Below are 19,039 nucleotides of genomic sequence, written 5' to 3' on the forward strand. Positions count from 1 at the left end.
GTGAAAAATTATGGACATTTAACTGATGCAGAATCTCCATTTTGATGGAGATAAAAAGTGTGGATGATGTTTTTTGTGGTACCATCCTAGCTTCTTTTTAATAAGGTCAAAATCACACAACGAAGCTCTATTTAATACTTAATTGACATTAAGATATTTACCATATCATACTTAATTATAAGAAATTAACTACGTTTGCATGGTTTAATAACTCGATTTGATTCATATAGGGATAAGCTTGTATGACGAAATGTTGGATATCGGTGATTTAGAAGAGTCAGCCCAGGCCCAAGGTAAATTTGTTTTAAAGTTATCCCGTTTTATTTGTTTAATATATATTATTATTATTATTATTATTATTATTATTATTATTATTATTATTATTATTATTATTATTAGTGTTATTATTATTATTATTATTATTATTATTATTATTATTATTATTATTATTATTATTATTATTATTGTTGTTATTATTATTATTATTATAATTATTATAATTAGTGTTATTATTATTATTATTATTATTATTATTATTATTAGTGTTATTATTATTAGTATTATTAGTATTATTATTATTATTATTATTATTATTATTATTATTATCATTATTATTATTTTTATTACTATTATTATTATTATTCATATTATTATTATTATTATTATTATTATTATTATTATTATTATTATTATTATTATTATTATTATTATTATCATTATCATTATTATTATTATTATTATTATTATTATTATTATTATTATTATTATTATTATTATTATTATTATTATTACTACTCATCTTAATATTCATCTTAATTATATTGTATTTCATTTTTGTGACATTCGTCATATTTTGAGTCTAATCGAATTTCCACTACCCGTCATTCTAAGCACTGGAATAAGCCCATGATATCATCGCTGGTGTACCCTTCCGTTCCATTCCATTGATTCATTAATGTGATGTAAGATGTGATAGCTGTAATTTATGGTACCAAAAAGTTTGCATGTTGATGGGAACAGCAGCGTATGAACATTTGAATAAAACCGAAGCATCTTGAATTTACTGTAATTGTCACCTACCGAACTTTAGTACAAGTTTGTTTGACTTTTAAAATACACATTCAAATCCCTTCTCGCCCTGGCGCATATGAATTTGGTGAAATTGGAGGGCAACATCACACACCGTCATCATCCCTATACCTTCGTGTCAAAAATTGCCGTGATAGTACGATGAATCCTCACGTTTTTCAACAGCTACGCATGGTGATTTTGTTCGAGATAGGCCGAGCAACTCGATTGAGATTCCCACAGAACCTGCCACACTGTTTCTATTCTATGTTTTTACGATTTTCGCATGATCAGTATATGGCTGGCCGTAACCGCCACAACGTGGAGCTGCTACGCGTTGCTTACTTTTCGCTTCGCGGAGCTAAATTGACCAATCATGTTAGATCTTTTCATTACGCGGAGCCAGTGGATGCATCCTCGTTCCAGTGAGAGAAAACTCTTGCCAAACTGAATGTTTACTATGGGGATTTTAAATGAATCGAATGTAAATAAACCACGACCAGTTGTACAGGATCAATACTATTGTTTGATAGCTTTTGATTAGTGTATAGTCAATGTTCAGTGCCGCCGAGAGCCATTACGGGCCCGGGGGCAATGTGAACACACGGGCCCCTTTGATCAGTGATGACGGTGCAGGACTTCATAAGTGTGTGTGTGTGTGTGTGGGGGGTGGAGGGGCAACAGTGGCATAAATTTATGGGGGAAGGAGGTTGGTGTAAATTCCTTGAACATAATTGCAGCGGAGTGAAAGTAGCATATTTAGCTGCCAATAATCAAATATAAACATTGAAGGAGACAAATGCACGCGAAGTGCGCACAAATTTGCAATTTGAACGGCATTTTGCTCCCAGATTAAGTTTCTCTGAACAACTTCCACGCGCAAAAAATGCAAAAAATTTGCCAATTTAAAGCCAATTTGAAGCTAAAATGATCCAAGTATGAACCGGTGAATTGAACAAAGCGCGCGAAAATTTGTAATTCGAATTGGCGACTTTTGCTCCCAGATTGGACGTATTGAAACAAACTCCGTGCGAAGCGCCGAAAAATTGCCAATTTTAAGGGCACAAAGCGCGAAGCGCGCGAAAATTTTCAATTTGGATTCCCACGATTAAGCTGCACTCCCCTAATTTCTCGAAGATTTCATTATATCGAGGATGATCATTTTGGCAAAAGCAAAGAGTAAATTCAAGTGAAATATTTATTAGAGTGTGTGCTTCAAAGGCTATCTTGTATTTTTTATAAAATGCACGTCTCTTTTTGTTTGCCTTTACGGGCCCGTTACTTTTGTTTGGTTTTTATGGGTCGTAAAAGAGCAAAGAAAACAGACCTTATAATGGACCCGTAAAGGCAAACAAAAGAGACCGTAGTGGGCCCGTAAAAAGCAAAGAAATGATACCATAGGCCCGTAAAGGAAAGAAAAGAGACATTAGTGAGTATGAGCAAGGTTTTTTTAAAGTCAAGTCAACACATACATAAATGACAGCCAGTGAAAAAATTTCACTGACTATCCAGGATTTGAACCTGGGACCTTCGGATCACCGGACCGATGCTCTACCAACTGAGCTAATAAGTCAGATGGAGAAGAGCAGTGATGTTATTATCTATAGGCCTTCAGTTCAATACCCGCCCTCTATCATCTTCTCATCCAAGAAGCTTCAAGAAAGAGGTTTGGAAATCATTCCGAAATTATTTTCGAGACGGAGAAATAAAGTTTAATCTATGTGGTAAATTAGTGAGAATTTTACAAATTAGTGAGTATGTAAAAAAGCTTAATAAGCAAAGAAAAGATAATAATGAACCCATAAAAAGAAACAAAAAAAGACCTCGGAGGGCCCGTAAAAAGCAAAGAAGAGATACCTTAGGCCTAATAAAATCTTTGTCGACCCGTATATAGTAGGCCTAAAGCAAAGAAAATATGCCTTAATTGCAAGGTATCTATTCTGAACCTTTACGGGCCCGTGATGTCCGTTTCCTTGCTTTTACTGCCCCATAGTAAAGTATATTTTCTTCACAATTGCAAGGTATCTATTCTGAACCTTCTACGGGCCCGTGATGTCCCTTTTCCTTGCTTTTACTGCTCCATAGTAAAGTATCTTTTCTTCACTTTTTACGGGCCCCCTAGGACCCCGGGCCCCGGGGTAACGCCCCCGGTTACCCCCCTTGTCGGCGGCACTGTCAATGTTACCTTGCATGCACGTGTCATGTGTGTGGCGTGTTTGTTTGTTTGTTTGTCTACTGTGTCAGGCCAGGATCACTGACACCCACGGTACTGATACTGTCATACTATCACGGTGATCAGATTGTTGAATGTTGTTGACTTTAAAATAATCATGATGCAGTCATGTCTACAGTACTATTCATCCACGATCTTTGAAGGACTTAAACCCCATTAAAAGCTATTAAACCAAGATAACACTCATTGAAAACAGCTCAACTATGTTACATCAGATCTTCTCTGGTTAAATACACACTGCACTTGTTTCTGTTTTACTTGTGCAATGAGCTGGTATTATAGTTTCAGTTGGGTGAACGATTATAAAGCGAACGCAAGGTAACAATACTGTGTGGGCTTTTGTTTACGAAATGAGACAATAGTCTGCTTATTGTTAACCAGCGTTCTTGAAAATTAGAAGAATAATGGTTTGCAGACTTAACACGGTTTAGAAATTATTTTTTCATATTTGTTGGTGTTATCTGTCGTTTACATATCCTTCCTAAAACACAAAAGTACCAATATTTCCAAACACCTAAATTAGCTAAAAATTTAGGACATGTTACAAAACTATATTTTCTAGAATTTCAGGGAATACTTTAAATATTGGCCGGTTATTTTTACACAGTGACGTTAACTAGGCAATGGCCTATACTTCTAACATACACTATTTGTAGAGGTCACGCGTCAATGGTGAGCGCACTGTGTATTGTGTATAGGAAAACGGACAGTAACTACAGTATGTATGGCCTACTACTAGTATATAAAGTAAATCCGAACTGGTTTGCTAAAGGTCGAATTCCCTCGTATCAAGCATGATACCAGACAGTTTATTGCGCAGGCCACGCCGCGCAAGTTGTACAAATTAGCTCCCGGCGATACACTGCAGATCGCAGAAGTGCATGGTTTACCACCACTCGGCCTAGCTATATAGTTATGTACAAATACTGTATGAGTTTCTTATGAGTGCATGTCCATCTTAATAATAAGTCGGTTCGTACTTTTCATAAACTACTTTTTGAATCATAACTTTCGTGACCGAGGATATCTTGCAACTACGTGAAGCTCGCCTGGCAAATTCTTAATGAATAAATTCGCTTCAAGTAATGAGTAAGTCGTACTTGATTGGTCAGATTTACCTCCGAGTAATGAAAAACTCTAACATGATTGGTCAATTTGGCTCCACGGAGCAAAAAGTCAGCTACGCGTATCCCATATGATATTTCTATTGCAAGACAATTTTATTTGTTGTCACGTAAATCACAGGTTTTATTTTTGATACACTAACTGGAAATTAAATTTCCGTACTGTTTTCCTAAGCCTTTTAGAGCGTTTTATTAAAAAGGCGCCCCATGAATGCGTGCCAAAATCCCCTGCCCCCCCTCCCTCGGCTTGCCAAAAATTGCTTGCCCCCTTTCGGCTCGCCAAAAATTTCTTTGCCCCCCCCCCAATTTTACCCTCCCCCAGGGCTCATAATTATTGCACAGCCATTCAGGGATGTTGCAATACGTTTTTTTAGTGTGTGCATAGAGAGTAATAAATAAAGTGAATACAGGGATGTTATGATGATGATATACTACTACTACTACTACTACTACTACTACTACTACTACTACTACTACTACTACTACTACTACTATTTGGTTTCTATACGTGTGAAAGAAATTATACTACTACTACTACTACTACTACTACTACTACTACTACTACTACTACCCGTACTACTACTACTACTACTACTACTACTACTACTACTACTACTACTGCTACTACTACTACTACTACAACAACAACAACTACTACTACTACTACTACAACAACAACAACTACTACTACTACTACTACTACTACTACTACTACTACTACTACTACTACTACTACTAATAACAACATTATCTTTCATTTTATATCAATGTGAAAAATTATGGACTGATGTAGAATCTCCTTTAAGTAACGTCACAGCCAGACAACAATGCTCTTTTTCATTACATGCAAGACATGATGATGACGAAATGTTGCAAGTTGTTGATAGAAACACAACAATAACTGGTGAACGTATACCTAAAGCAGTGGGACTTGCTGCCACAATGGCATACTCTACAAAAGGTAATATTGTTTGAAATTTATCTTATTTTTGGTACCATGTTACATTATTGATACTTAATTGTAAGACATTTACCATTTCATGGTAAGACATTGACCACGTTTGCTTGCTTGGTTTAATAACCTGATTTGATTCACAGATATTCACTCTTTTTAGTTAGGCCCTATAACGATTTTTAAAGAGGGTAATAAAGGTTCACCTTCTTCGTCACACGTGTTTTCTAGTAGTATAAAGGTTCACATTTTTGGTTTCTATACGTGTGAAAGAAATCATTGTGTAAAAATAGTTTTGTGACTAACATCTATAGATGAAATGTGTTTTTAATTGAATAATTAAAATGGGTCCCTATGATCCCCCTTTAATATGCATGAACCGAATGTAGTGGGCTTCCAAATATGAATACCTAATATTTATTTTTTAAGCGCAAGCTGTGTTTTAAACTATGTTTTAAACCTCTGCTCCGACTCAGCCTTAAATGATTTGCTTATCATGAATACCTATAGGCGGCAGTACCCCAATTGCTGAAAAGCAAGAGAGCAACAAGTGGAAGAAATCTGCCTATATTGATGAACGTGGGGGTCAACTCAGCATAGACGGCTCCTGTGCAAAACTCAAAATTCCACCTGGCGCACTGCCCAAAGGCCAAGGGAAACTGATCACGATTGGCCTTGACTGGATGCAAGAACCACCCCTGCAAGATAACCAATGGGTAATCGGACCATCTATGCAATGTGAACCAGATGGTCTTCAGTTTGACAAACCAGTCACTATTTCACTTGAACATTCAGCAGCCAACATCACGACATGTGATGTCATCATTATCTCCAAACCAAATGCACATGGTGAGTCAAAAGACTATATAGGAAAATATTTCTGGAAGGTTTATGTATTTTACTTTATAATTGATTAAATAAATAATTAATTAATTTATTTATTTATCTTATTTAATCAGGGGAACCTATACAGTAAACCTGATTATCTGTAGGACCTTACATATAATTATAACTAGTTTTAATACTCATACAGAATTCAATTTTGCAATATTATTAAATACATTTTCACAGGACCGAGAAATACATGGCAAGTGTTGTATGACGAAAAACACATGCAGCAGTCACCAGTTACAATCAAGTTGAAAGATAACGTGATAAAGCTTCGAGTCAAGCATTTTACTTGGTACACAGCATTGATGGATTATATTACAGGACGGCAAACCCCTACATATTTTCGTATGGTAATGTTACCTTTCTTGGCACCGAAAACATTGTCCAAAGCCACACGGAAAGTAGTTCTCAGGATTTATTCAGCCAGACAGGATGCAGAGAAGGTACATAGAGTTTACATTTGTGTTTAGTGTCAAATTGAGTTTTATTTGAACATGTTTACCGCTTCATCGCTGCGCATTGTTAGGTGATTTAAATATTGAGCGAAAAACAATATTAAATCACTTGCATTTGACATGCCAAACTATTGCTCCTCCATGGCTAAGCTAACCACCTTTTCCATTTTCTCATGTGGTGTGTTGTATCAATACATTTAAGCAAGTTTTTAGTTCATTTGCTTAAGTGGTTTGAAAAAATATGAAGACAAAATTATTGCAATTGCCCATGGAACAGTATGGGTGAACAGTACACCACGGAGAATAAGGTTACTACTTGTTCTAACGGAATCATTCATCCTAAGATTTACTGGGTTACGAGAAACAAATGAGCTTTCTTCCGAGGACAAAGGCTCAATTTTGTTGGGGTAAATAATGAAGTCTGTCAAAAGAACTGCAGGCATTATGTTAAGAATGACATTAGTTGAAAAGTGTGTCATTTTTATTGTTCTAAATGACCCGGGCCCCTGAGTAGTCTATGCAAAAGAACAACAACAACAACAACAAAAAAAAAACAATTTTGTTTTGGGTTATGGATAGTCTAATTAGCCTAAAATTAATGACCAACTTTATTTCTATGAAACGTGAAATAATGGGGGGTTTGACACCCTTTTATTGTAAAATGTGTGCATCAACTGATCAATGACATGAAATATAATAGCCCCACAACTAAAAAGCAAATGCACACACATAGAAAAAACAATATGAAATTTACCAATACAACAGATTAAAATTACAAGATTGATGACACTGGATATTAAAAACTATACACCTTAAAAGTAATCTATAAACAAACAAAATATTGCAGCACTGATGTTTAAAAACAAATGCCAAACATGTGCATAATCAGTATTAACATAATAAAAAGATACACTAAGAATTAAAAAGATGCGTCTTGAGGATTGCCTTAAAACTGTCCACAGAGGGGATAGACTTCTCCGTAGTCCACTTGCCCATTTTGCATACTCTGGCCAATACATTTAAGCATCTGTATCTGATCTTTTCAGTCACCGCACTCCCTCTGTTTGTTAGCTTCCCAAGTGGACTACTGACTTTGCCTTGCGGTTAAGATTTTTAACACGGGACTCTATGGAGAGTTAGGCCAATTTCTGGCCTAACTAAAATTGGCCATGATGTAATGCATCTTTAAATGGATCTGCCTTATGATTGGTCGCCCATATCTCGCTATTGTTTAAAAATCTTCTGGGTCCGCGCCATTACCATTAACTACACCGTACACAACTATCTGTGGTATTTGCGGCGATTTTGTGTTGACGCGAAAGTTAATCTCTCATCAAACATCTAGCGCGTCTTGTACTATACCATGCTTAGTACTTAAGAAATAAAGGGTAATGCATGATCCTTTACATGAAAATAATGTGTCCGAGGCAGTAAAAAACGTAAATAATGGGTGAGGCGCAGCCGAACCCATTATTTAAACGTTTTTACTGCCGAGGACACATTATTTGCGTGTAAAGGATAATGCAGCACCCTTTATTTCTATTCTATTACCACAAAATAGTGCGATTTAAAGAGAAAATATCAATTTTTTTGCCCAAATATTTCAAGTTGTTTACCTCAAGGTGGAGCGCATACGTGTAGCCAAAGCATATGCACATTCCAATAACACAACCTAACATTCCATTCTCCCCTATAAGCAGGGGTGCACATACAATAACACACCCCTGACATTCCATTCTCCCCTACATAAGCAGGTGTGCTGTGCGCTCTGCTGTGCGCTGTGATGATAGAAGAACACAAAGTTCGTTGCCCTTGACACTTTATCGCTAATTAATGGTCTGTCACGTGACGCGTTTCAACAAATCACAGTGCGCGATTTTGAATAATGGGTCGTGGGGGTAATAGAATTGTGGTTAATGGACTGATAAACAAGTATGCTTGACTGTGTGTTTTTAGAGAGCAAAGTCCAAAGGTAAAGTTCTGCTTAAAATTCAAAGTCCATAGTCGGATTTTCGGGGTTCGCTATCAATAAACTGGTAGATTCCAAAATCAGAATTGTTCAGTATTAAAGTGAGCAAGATAATGTTGCATTCAGTTACTTTTATTGTCACTAATTATCTGATATTTGTAACTCTTTATGACCATTTTACTATTGAATACTTTAATTTTAATAAACAGTATAATTTTGAGTTCAACGAAATGGGTTTATCATGACTAATAATAACATATTTTTAATAAAATTCGACTATGGCATAGTCTACAGAGGGGGCTGATTTCAGAGATAAGACCTTCGTCCGTATGATGTGGATGACATGAATATGCGAGTTTTGTTGTTGTTGCTATTAGGCATATCGAAATGGTTGGAGGACATTGTGCGTTACATATATTTGGAATCATTTTGATTTTTTTTTGTTAGTCCAAACGTGCCGCTATATTGTATACGCCGTAGAAGTGACGTCATAATCGGATTAACTACCATAGCACACAACACATTATGGGTTAAAAGTGGGGGGGGGGGGAGGCAGGCCCCCGGTCAAAAAAGTGGAGGGGCCACTGGCCCCCGGTTCCGCCACCGATGTTGCTGACGGGGTCTTCCGGTCTGGGGGTGGGACGTCTGGAGAGGGAGTGAATTGTTGGACTCGTGAAGCAGGTTTTACCAATGGTATGATATCTAACAGTCCTGATGAACTTATTCAAGGGGCTTATATAAACGTTTTTAAATATCTAATTGTTTTTGATGTAGTGCTTATAAAATGTGCAATATATGTATTTTATATGTTTTTCTGGCGAATAAAATGAAATGAAATGAAATGAAATAGCAATAGATGAATATAATTTTTGAATAGACCGCCCTGCACTACAAGCAGATTGCACTAATCTCCTGTGTATGTCAGCAAATATAGATTGAATACAATACCGCTCTTTTCAAAGATACCTATCTTACAGATGCGAGCGATCTACACCACATTTCGCCATAATTCATTCTAGAAACGCTTGCTGTTAGAATAAGAAAAATTTTAATGCTAAATTATTGCACATTCTAGGGAAGCGTGGTTACTGTTTTGAAATAACCGAGTGAGAGGGTTTTCAAGAAAATATTTTTCCTGTCAAAACTGAAGCATCCTCTGTATAAAAGAAAATATGAATATTAACTGCACATCATATATAACTATTCGTGATACCCAATTGTGGCATATTTGAGGTCGTTTATGAGGCAGAGAATTTTATTTCAATTTTATATACGCCAAAATATGTTTTTAATTGAGCAAGAATAAGGATAGAAAAAACGTTAAAAATTCTATGTATAAATAACATTAGACCCGGCAAAAGATTACTGTTTCGTTTTTATGGTATTCTAATCTTTTATTTCCCGAAGAAACATTTGGGGTCTAAAATGGATTTTTTATGTAATTGATAAAAACATCGAACGTGTATACAAGAAAAATGGTAGGTTCCTCTATAGTATTTTACTGACCATGCTAATGTACTGACACCGTGCGAGCACATGTCAAAATCGATATAATGTATTGTCCATATAGACGCGCATTTATCATTTATTATTGTCGGATTAACAACAATTGAGCGCTATTAATACACATTAATGTTTTAGGCAAATAAAATTCCAAAATATGGTACGTTTTCTGCTTTTGCTTGTCACGTGGTAGGCCTATATTGAAGTCGCGATTATATCTTCAAATAAGTTTCAAATGGATTCCATCAAGACAAGTGGACGAGTGGTCTAAGGCGCTAGGCTCATACATGTAGAGCATATCCAAAGCGGCATGGTCCGCCATGAGTTCGAACCCCGCCTCTGCCAAATTTTAATAGAAGTAATATTAAAATTTAACTTTTTTTAAATTTCATATTGGGGAAATGTGACTGAGAGAATTTATGTATGGCGTGGAGTGGTGTGCGAGCGATCAGCCTTTCTTTGACATGTATGGTTCAATGCATCGCTACCACGTGAACGTTGTAGTGCAGGGCGGTATAGTCAAAATTGTATTCATCTATTGCTATGGTAGTTAATCCGATTAACTACGTCACTTCTACGGCGTATTGCGGTAGTGATGCATTTCGGCAGTGAAATTGCATGGGGTTTCAGACATGTCGCGGGAAGGTCAGTCCTATCAGTATATCCAACCATGTCATGCAGTCACGTCTTTATATTAATCATTTCGAATACATTTTAATTGTCGCGCCGTACCCGGGTCTGTAATGACCATGACGCATTTGGGTGCGGGTCCCGGGCCCTCTCTTAAAATAGGACGGAGGATAGGAAAAAAGAGAGAGATGAAAAATGATAAGAAAATGATATGGAATCTCGCGGTTCCGGGCAGCTCATGGGGTGTAATTTCTTCCGCAGTTTTAAGCGCGCATACGTGGGGGTGGACGGGAGTGAGTATCAGCATGATTAGTTTATGAAAATATATCTTTAATAAAATTCTCCAGTTTTTCAAAACCTATAAAAATATGGGTCCACCAATTTTGGCGATCGGAGCGAGTCGATTTTTAAACGACCCCTTTCAAAAACCTGGATCCACCAGTTCGTCTACATGTCATTTCGGACTCATAATTTATACTAGCATTGACATGCTAAACACTCTCATTCTAACCCATGCAAACATCTGTATTATTTTATTACTGTAGAAAGTTGTTGATTCCGAAGCAGAGTTTAGCAGTGTTAAGGGGGCACCACCCAAGCCCTTTTTACTGGATCTTAGTACTGGACACGATTTAATCTATCATGTGGAATTAGATACATATTTATCCAACAAATGGAACCAGGCAAATAATGATGAGGTAAACACATGCGTATGTCTCTTTCGTTCGCACCCCCGACCCATGGCCCAAGTTCCTTATAACTCATGCTCATAGAGGTTATTAGAAGTCATTTATGAAAATTCTCAGAAAGATTCTCCTGACTCTTCTGAGCATTTTGATATTTATGATATGTTAATTTTCCAACGACATAAAAATGTCACGGGGTTGGCCTCCTTACCGTTATAACAACAACAATCATTTACAGCATGTTCAGAGAGTTCCTTCGATAACCTTTTGATAGCTATTTCTGTAGCTATAACCAGCTAGGTTCGGCAGTTTTTCTTACTAGGTTTGGTTGAAATTTAATTTTTGAAAGCGTGTGACTCAAACATTTTAGAGACGCGTTGAAAGAAGTAAGGGACACGAGAGTGATCAGCCTGATTAAAGAAACGAAGAAATTAAAAGTTACTTGATCATGTCAGTAGCGTAGCCAGCGGGGGGGGGGTGGGGTGGGGGGGCAGGGGCAGAGTGCCCCCTGACAAAAAAATGAAAGAAAAAGTGCCCTCTGACAAAAAAATGAAAGAGAAAATCAGGAGGGCAAAGGAAAAGAAAAGGGCAAGAGCCCTTTTCTAGCAAAATTCAGGGCCAAAATAGTGTAAAATACAAAAAATTTCCGCGCTACGCGCGCACATTGTAACAATAAAGCCCTTTTTTAGTCGGATAATGGGCGAAAATAGTGTAAAATACCATTTTTTTCGCGATACGCGCGCACATCATCCCAATAAGGCCCTTTTCAGGAAGCTCGAAGACATACAGTCTCTATGTATTGTATGATGCAACTACAATTTTTTTCGTCTGTGCCCCCTAAAAAATGTTTGCCCCCCCCCCCCCTGACCTAGAAAGCTGGCTACGCCCCTGGATCATGTGTTTTATTTCGTCAATTGTCAAGTTTATTTGATAAACATAATTTACCCTTTCAAATAGGTGGTACTCACAAAGGAGTTTCAAGAGATGCCGCATTGCATGTCTGAATTTGTTTTTGTGAAAAACGAGAAAATCGAGAAAAAGGTTGACTCAATCCATGGATTCATCAGGGGTAACCAAGGTGACGATCCAAAACCATGCGTGAGGAATACAAATTTTTCCTACGAGATGCATGGTAACACAAGTATTGATGAACGTACGTATTTCATAAGTTTATTGGGTGCTATAAAGAACTACACGGTTCCAAAAATGTAAGTTCTCCCTAAGATATTTTGGTATAATCCAAAAACTACTTGACCAATTTTCTTATTTTAAAGTTTGGAACATAGACTGATTGGTTATGCATCAAGTGAGTGAGTTTTTGTTGCTACTTTTTTATCATCTTCATTGAGAGATACAGCCATTTATGAAATTTTATTAAAATATAATAGTTTTTGGATTACACCAAAATGTCTAAGGAGGACTTACATTTTGGAACAGTGTATTTTAAGAAAACATTAGTTTGGTATATAGTGGCAATCACAATTTGCAAATACAAAAAAAAAAAAAAAAAAAAAAGCGAAAGCACAATGCAATGATACAATAATTTGTTTCAAGTGTTTGATCATAGAAACCTAACGTCTGTCGCATCGAGAAATGCGAGTAGAAAAAACGGATAAATTAATAACGACGACGAATTTCTTACTTTTGTTCATAAAACACTGCTGTCATGTTTATTTCATGTATGCTGTCACTATCACCTCAAGTTTCAGATTTAGACGAAGATGCCGAACCTGATCTAGATGCCAATAAAGAAATGACACCAAGCCCTTCAAAGTCAGGTATTTCACTTGTGTTATTTTTATTCATTAATACGAAGGAACACCAACATTCTCAATTATACCCGCATGCAGCGCATGCAGGGTATCTTCCCATCCTGTGGTTTCTTCTCCTCCTCCTCCTCCTCCTCCTCCTTCTTCTCCTATCAAACACATCATTCTGTCAAGGCTAGCGCTAAAACTACAAGGGCCCCAGGGCCCATATGTGGTACACTTATGGGCCCTATCCCGTAGATGTGCCTTTTGCCCATCTCGGCCCCAGAGGTCAAAGGTCACGGGCCCCAGGGGCCCAAATGTAAAACACAAACCATGCCGATTCTCATCAGATGAAGCAGCCTCAGGGCCATAAGTTGGTACACTGATAGTCCCAAAGGTACTCTATAAATACAAGAATACATGAGCCCCATATGTTATATATTATGGGCCCCAGGGCCCCAAATGTTAAAAATATGGGGCAACAGATTGACAAACCTAGCTCTAAAGCTACAAGGGCACTAGGGCTCATATGTTGCACATGTATAAGCCCTTAATTGTAGATGTGCCTTTTGCCCATTTTGGCCCCAGATGTACAAGGCTAGAGGCCCCAGGGGCCCAAATGTTAAAACAAAGGGCCGGCCGTTTCTCAGCAAATAAAGTAGCTACAGGGCTCAGATTTGGTACACAGATAGGTTTTCAGTATTATATTGTCATATGTATATATGTACCCCATATGTCACATAATATGGGCCCCTGGGCCCCAAACGCTAAAACATAGGGCCGGTCGTTACTCAGTAAATAAAGCAGCTTTAGGGCTCAGAGTTAGTACACAGATTGCACCTGAAAATCACATTGTTATATGTACATGTGAGCCCAGTATATTACATTATATGGGCCCCAGGGCCCCAAACTCTAAAACATAGGGCCGGCCGTTACTCTGTAAATAAAGCAGCTTTAGGGCTCAGAGTTAGTACACAGATTGCACCTGAAAATCACATTGTTATATGTACATGTGAGCCCCATATATTACATTATATGGGCCCCAGGGCCCCAAAACGCTAAAACATAGGGCCGGCCGTTACTCAGTAAATAAAGCAGCTACAGTGCCCAGCTTGAGTCTACTGATAGCACTAGAGAATTAAACTTCAACATATGTCCATGGGCCTCATAAGTCAAATATTATGGGCCCCATGGCCCCAAATGTTAAAACAAAGGGCCCGCCGTTTCTCATCAAATAAAGAAGCTTCCGGGCTCAGAATTTGTACACAGTAGCACCTGAGAATTATATTGTTATTAACACCTACATAACCCCCCCCCCACCCTACACATGTAGGACTAAACAGACCTATCCGTATTATAATTATTAATATAATACTAGTAATTGGAAATACCAGCGTGAAGCGTTAAGTCTGTTCCAGTTAAATTACATACCCATTGGCTGTTCTATTTAATTTACATACTCCCTCTGAAATGGTCCCAAAATAGGCTGTTCCGTTTAATTTACATACTCCCTCTAAAATGGCTGTTCCATTTAATTTACATACTCCCTCTGGAATAGTTTTCCTCTAATCACATTGCATAGCCTCACGGTGAATAAGAGAGACTGACAACAGCAATCTATGGAGAGACAACTCCCCTGGCAGGGGACTTTTTACAAGTTCTTTATTTTAAGTGCTACGAGAGTGCAACCTGCATGAAATTAAAGCTTGTGACTTGGACTTTCAATTTTTACACTTTTTTACGACCTTTTACAATTTCTATATTTTAAGTCCTCAGCAATTTGTACACAGATAGCACCTGAGAATTATATTGTTACTAACACCCACGCACGCACCCATCCATCCACCCCACACACGTAGGACTAAACAGACAGACCGTATTATATCATAATTGGAAATACCAGCGTGAAGCGTTAAGGCTGTTCCAGTTAAATTACATACCCATTGGCTGTTCCATTTAATTTACATACTCCCTCTGAAATGGCCCCAAAAAAGGCTGTTCCGTTTAATTTACATACTCCCTCTGAAATGGCTGTTCCGTTTAATTTCCATACTCCCGTTGGAATAGTTTCCCCTAATCATATTGTATAGCCTCGCTGTGAGTAAGAGAGACTGACAACAGCAACCTATGGAGAGTAAGAGAGACGACTCCCCTGGGAGGGGACTTTTTACTATTTCTTTATTTTAAATGCTACGACAGTGCAACCTACATTCAATTCTCGCTATTCACAATAAGGGCGCCGCCAGCAGGTTTGCGATGTAATCGTGATGTATCATGGGAAAAGGTCGACATCCAAGTCCGCGCAATACGAATATTACCATGCTATTACATAGGAACACGTGACAATATTTGTTTGTTTGTCAATATAACGGTATTACACGCAAATCACATTATTAAGTATTATTGACTCTCGATTCGCGTGTAACACCTTTATTTTGACAAACTAAAAAAATATTGTCACGTGTTCCTATGTAAGAGCATGGTAATATTCGTATTGCGCGGACTTGGATGTCGACCTTTTCCCATGATACATCACGATTACATCGCAAACCGCTGGCGGCGCCCTTATTGTGAATAGCGAGAATTAAAGCTTGTGACTTGGACTTTCACTTTTTACACATTTTCTGCCCAATTGGGCGACTTTTTACAATTTCTTTATTTTAAGTCCTCAGCAAATAAGGACTGTAAGTTTGGGTACACCGATAACATGCGGGTATAGCCGTATTTGTGTACAAATATATAGCCTTCTAGTTTATATTCTAATCTTTTTCGCGGGATTTGCCGTTGGTTATGCGATATTGATATAAATATCTCTAAAAAGGAGATTTCTCACTTATATTAGGTGGTCATAACTATGAACATATTTAAATAAGCAATACAACTGATATAAATACGAGGAGAATTTCGTTAGCCGCAGTATGGTATCTATACAATTTGTGTAATTTGTGAATTTGAAATTGAAAGTGCAAATTCAAATAGATTGCACAATGTGAAATTGCATAGCATATAACATGTTCCATTCACCTGAAGTCTCTCATCGTGTGCCGTCGATCGGTAAATAACCATATCCCAATCTGGAGAGCATTTGCATGGTCGATACCCAGTCAAACACATCCATTTACACAAATTTATTGTATCACATCAAATATCATTCACTCATTAATTTCTTTCTCGATCAATCCTATAAAATGTTTTTTATAAAACGAACTGTTTCCTTGATTTTATTGCTTTTAATTAATTGTGCTCAAAGTTGTGACCATCCAATCAAATGAGGACTTTCTTTTTTGATGTGTTTATTCGAGAGGTAGGGCCTATACTTAATCCTAGTGTGACTCTGATTTTAGTGAGATATTTGCTATTGTATTTGAACCTGTTTACAATAACATGTCATATCTTTCATTACAGACTCAGACTTCCTACCGTTCTCTGAAAAGACAAAGTCACTAGTGGAAGCTAGAACAGGTGAGAATTTGCAAAACTTACCTCCATTGCTGCGATAGAATTTTGTAATAAAGCCCTAATTTTATGCAAGTGCCATGAACACAAATCATTCTATATGTTGAGAAGGAGTTAATGTTTCATGAGAAAGAAGATCTTTTATCAGTCTTCTCAATCCCAGCAAGGAGGCTCTCAAGATAGGGAAGCTGGTCGACGACCGATTTATGTGTTAAGGAGATTCCAACAATCCAGGAGCAGCCAGTAAAAAGCATTAAAAGGTGGTATTCTGAAAAATTGAAAGACCCCAGGAGAGTGCAGGCGGTGGCAAGCAAATATCAGAGGGCTTGGATGCAATTGACATACATGGACTGCCCAGAAAACTGAACTGAAGTTTTGGTGTTCACAATATGGTCTAATGCCGAGAATCATGTGGCATCTCACCGTGACTGTTCATGAAGAGATGGTTGTAACCTCCCAATAGTCTGACCAACGTAGCTATTCATAACAGCCAAGCAAAGTAGATGATGTCGCTGAAGTCTCTGGTAGCGCAGTAATGTTTAAAGTGTACAAAGCTAGAACTTTCTGTTATTAGAGACGCCCAACCTGAGGGTAGATCTGGCAGAAGTGGACTGCAGAGAATGCAGTGGATGATGAAGAGTCCAGACTCATGCGCAAAGTGATGGTAGGAGCTACACAGACAGAGCAAGTTGGTTGGACAAGCTACAAGTGGTAGTCTTCTGCCAGTGAAAGAGAGCAACGTGAGCTGATTGCCCCACAGATACGAGTAGCAGAGGAGAGATGTTCCCTAGCTCTTTAGGTCATTCAAAACAGGGATCATGTACAATATGAGAATCAACGGAACAGCAAAGTTCTTGTAAAGTATTGTGGAAAATCTCATTTTTATGGAGATCTGTATTGTGAATGGCTCCCTACTCCAGCAAACATGATCGTCTGGTATACCACGGCAAGTTAGGCAACCGTCTCGCACGTGGTGGAAAGGGAGGTTTGCAACACATTCCGAGCGCTTGTCCATCTAATCTATCTTATGGTAGGGAGCACGGTGGCCTAGCGGAACGGGCACTGACTCATAATCGAAAGGTTGCGGGTTCGAGCCCCGTCGACGCCATCGTGTTGTGCCCTTGAGTAAGGCACTTTATCTCGATTACTCCTCTCCACCCAGGTGTTTATATGGGTACCGGCATTCTTAAATGCTGGGAAGGTAACAGACTCGCTGTAGAGGAGGTGTAGCGATCCCCCTATAGCAAGATTACATGGAGGAGTCTGGCCCAATCGCCAATGAAAGAGAGATGGGCACTCCGATCGCTGTTTATACAGGATCGACTCCTTTACCTTTACCTTACATGGTGTACAATAACGTGCTGCAAGTGATTGTAATTGAAGTGCAGGAAGAAGTCCAAAGAGCCAATATGGCGGCGGTTTCACCTGACATGACGTTATGGTACCAGCTCACCGGGAAGAGATATTCTGTCTGGCACAAATATTGAAAAATAATAGCAGACCTGCAAGGACGTGTTGACTTCTCTACAGAGATTGCCTTTTGGTCAAACTTGGGAGGACAATATGCATGGACAAAGTACATCTTTTTTTTCTATTTGTTTGTCTTTTCATCTCTCTTCCTGGTGTTCCCCTGTCTCAATATATCGTGCATTATATGTGTTATCGGCTTTCATCCACCTCTCTTCGTTTCCAATCAAACTTTATAATCGTACTGAATAGCATCATGATCATCCAGTTTTATACACTTAGCCAAAAAAGAAACTTATAATTTTTCACAAGGTTGTATCTTAAAATCCTGTCCATGAAAATTAACTAAAATTACACACAGGATTGCCTCAATACTCTACTCTAAACACATGTCAGTAACCAAGCAGTTGTCCAACTGACACAATAGCAAAATGCACTGATATGGAACAGCTTCCTGGACCACATTCACAGCCCTATTGGCACCCAGTAAACGAAATTTGTGAGAATGGCATCTTGAATCACAGGTCACAAACTTACCAACAGATCACAAACCTACCAGGATCATCATGTCACATGTCCAAACAAATAATGAAGTCCTTTAGTAACGGGTATGTCCACCGTGCGCTTGCACGCATGCTGTGCACCTGCTTCTCATGCTTCCAACCAAGTTCCTGATGATATCCTGGGGAAGATTGCCCCATGCTTCCCGTTACTAAAGGACTTCATTATTTGTTTGGACATGTGACATGATAATCCTGGTAAGTTTGTTTTGACTCTCTTTAATGTTTTTAACTTAATGTTGTTAAAATTGTTGGCTGTGACCTGTGATTCAAGATGCCATTCTCACAGATTTC

At 38.0% G+C, this 19,039-nt stretch overlaps 1 protein-coding gene and 1 non-coding gene across 2 annotated transcripts in view; one reads left to right on the forward strand and one right to left on the reverse strand.

Annotated features, from left to right (window-relative positions):
- Positions 1-19,039, forward strand: part of LOC140170973 (uncharacterized) — a 29,460-nt gene that overhangs the window by 9,903 nt on the left and 518 nt on the right. The window contains exons 3-10 of the mRNA XM_072194163.1: positions 231-293; positions 5,219-5,386; positions 5,888-6,226; positions 6,449-6,711; positions 11,371-11,523; positions 12,469-12,664; positions 13,215-13,289; positions 16,668-16,724. Of these exons, the coding sequence (XP_072050264.1) occupies positions 231-293; positions 5,219-5,386; positions 5,888-6,226; positions 6,449-6,711; positions 11,371-11,523; positions 12,469-12,664; positions 13,215-13,289; positions 16,668-16,724 (1,314 nt within the window). The remainder of the gene's footprint in view (positions 1-230; positions 294-5,218; positions 5,387-5,887; positions 6,227-6,448; positions 6,712-11,370; positions 11,524-12,468; positions 12,665-13,214; positions 13,290-16,667; positions 16,725-19,039) is intronic.
- On the reverse strand, positions 2,569-2,642 carry Trnat-ggu (transfer RNA threonine (anticodon GGU)). Its single transcript has one exon. It is a non-coding gene; the product is annotated as a tRNA-Thr (tRNA).

This window comes from Amphiura filiformis, chromosome 15, assembly GCF_039555335.1.
Source record: "Amphiura filiformis chromosome 15, Afil_fr2py, whole genome shotgun sequence".
Taxonomy (NCBI): Eukaryota; Metazoa; Echinodermata; class Ophiuroidea; order Amphilepidida; family Amphiuridae; genus Amphiura; species Amphiura filiformis.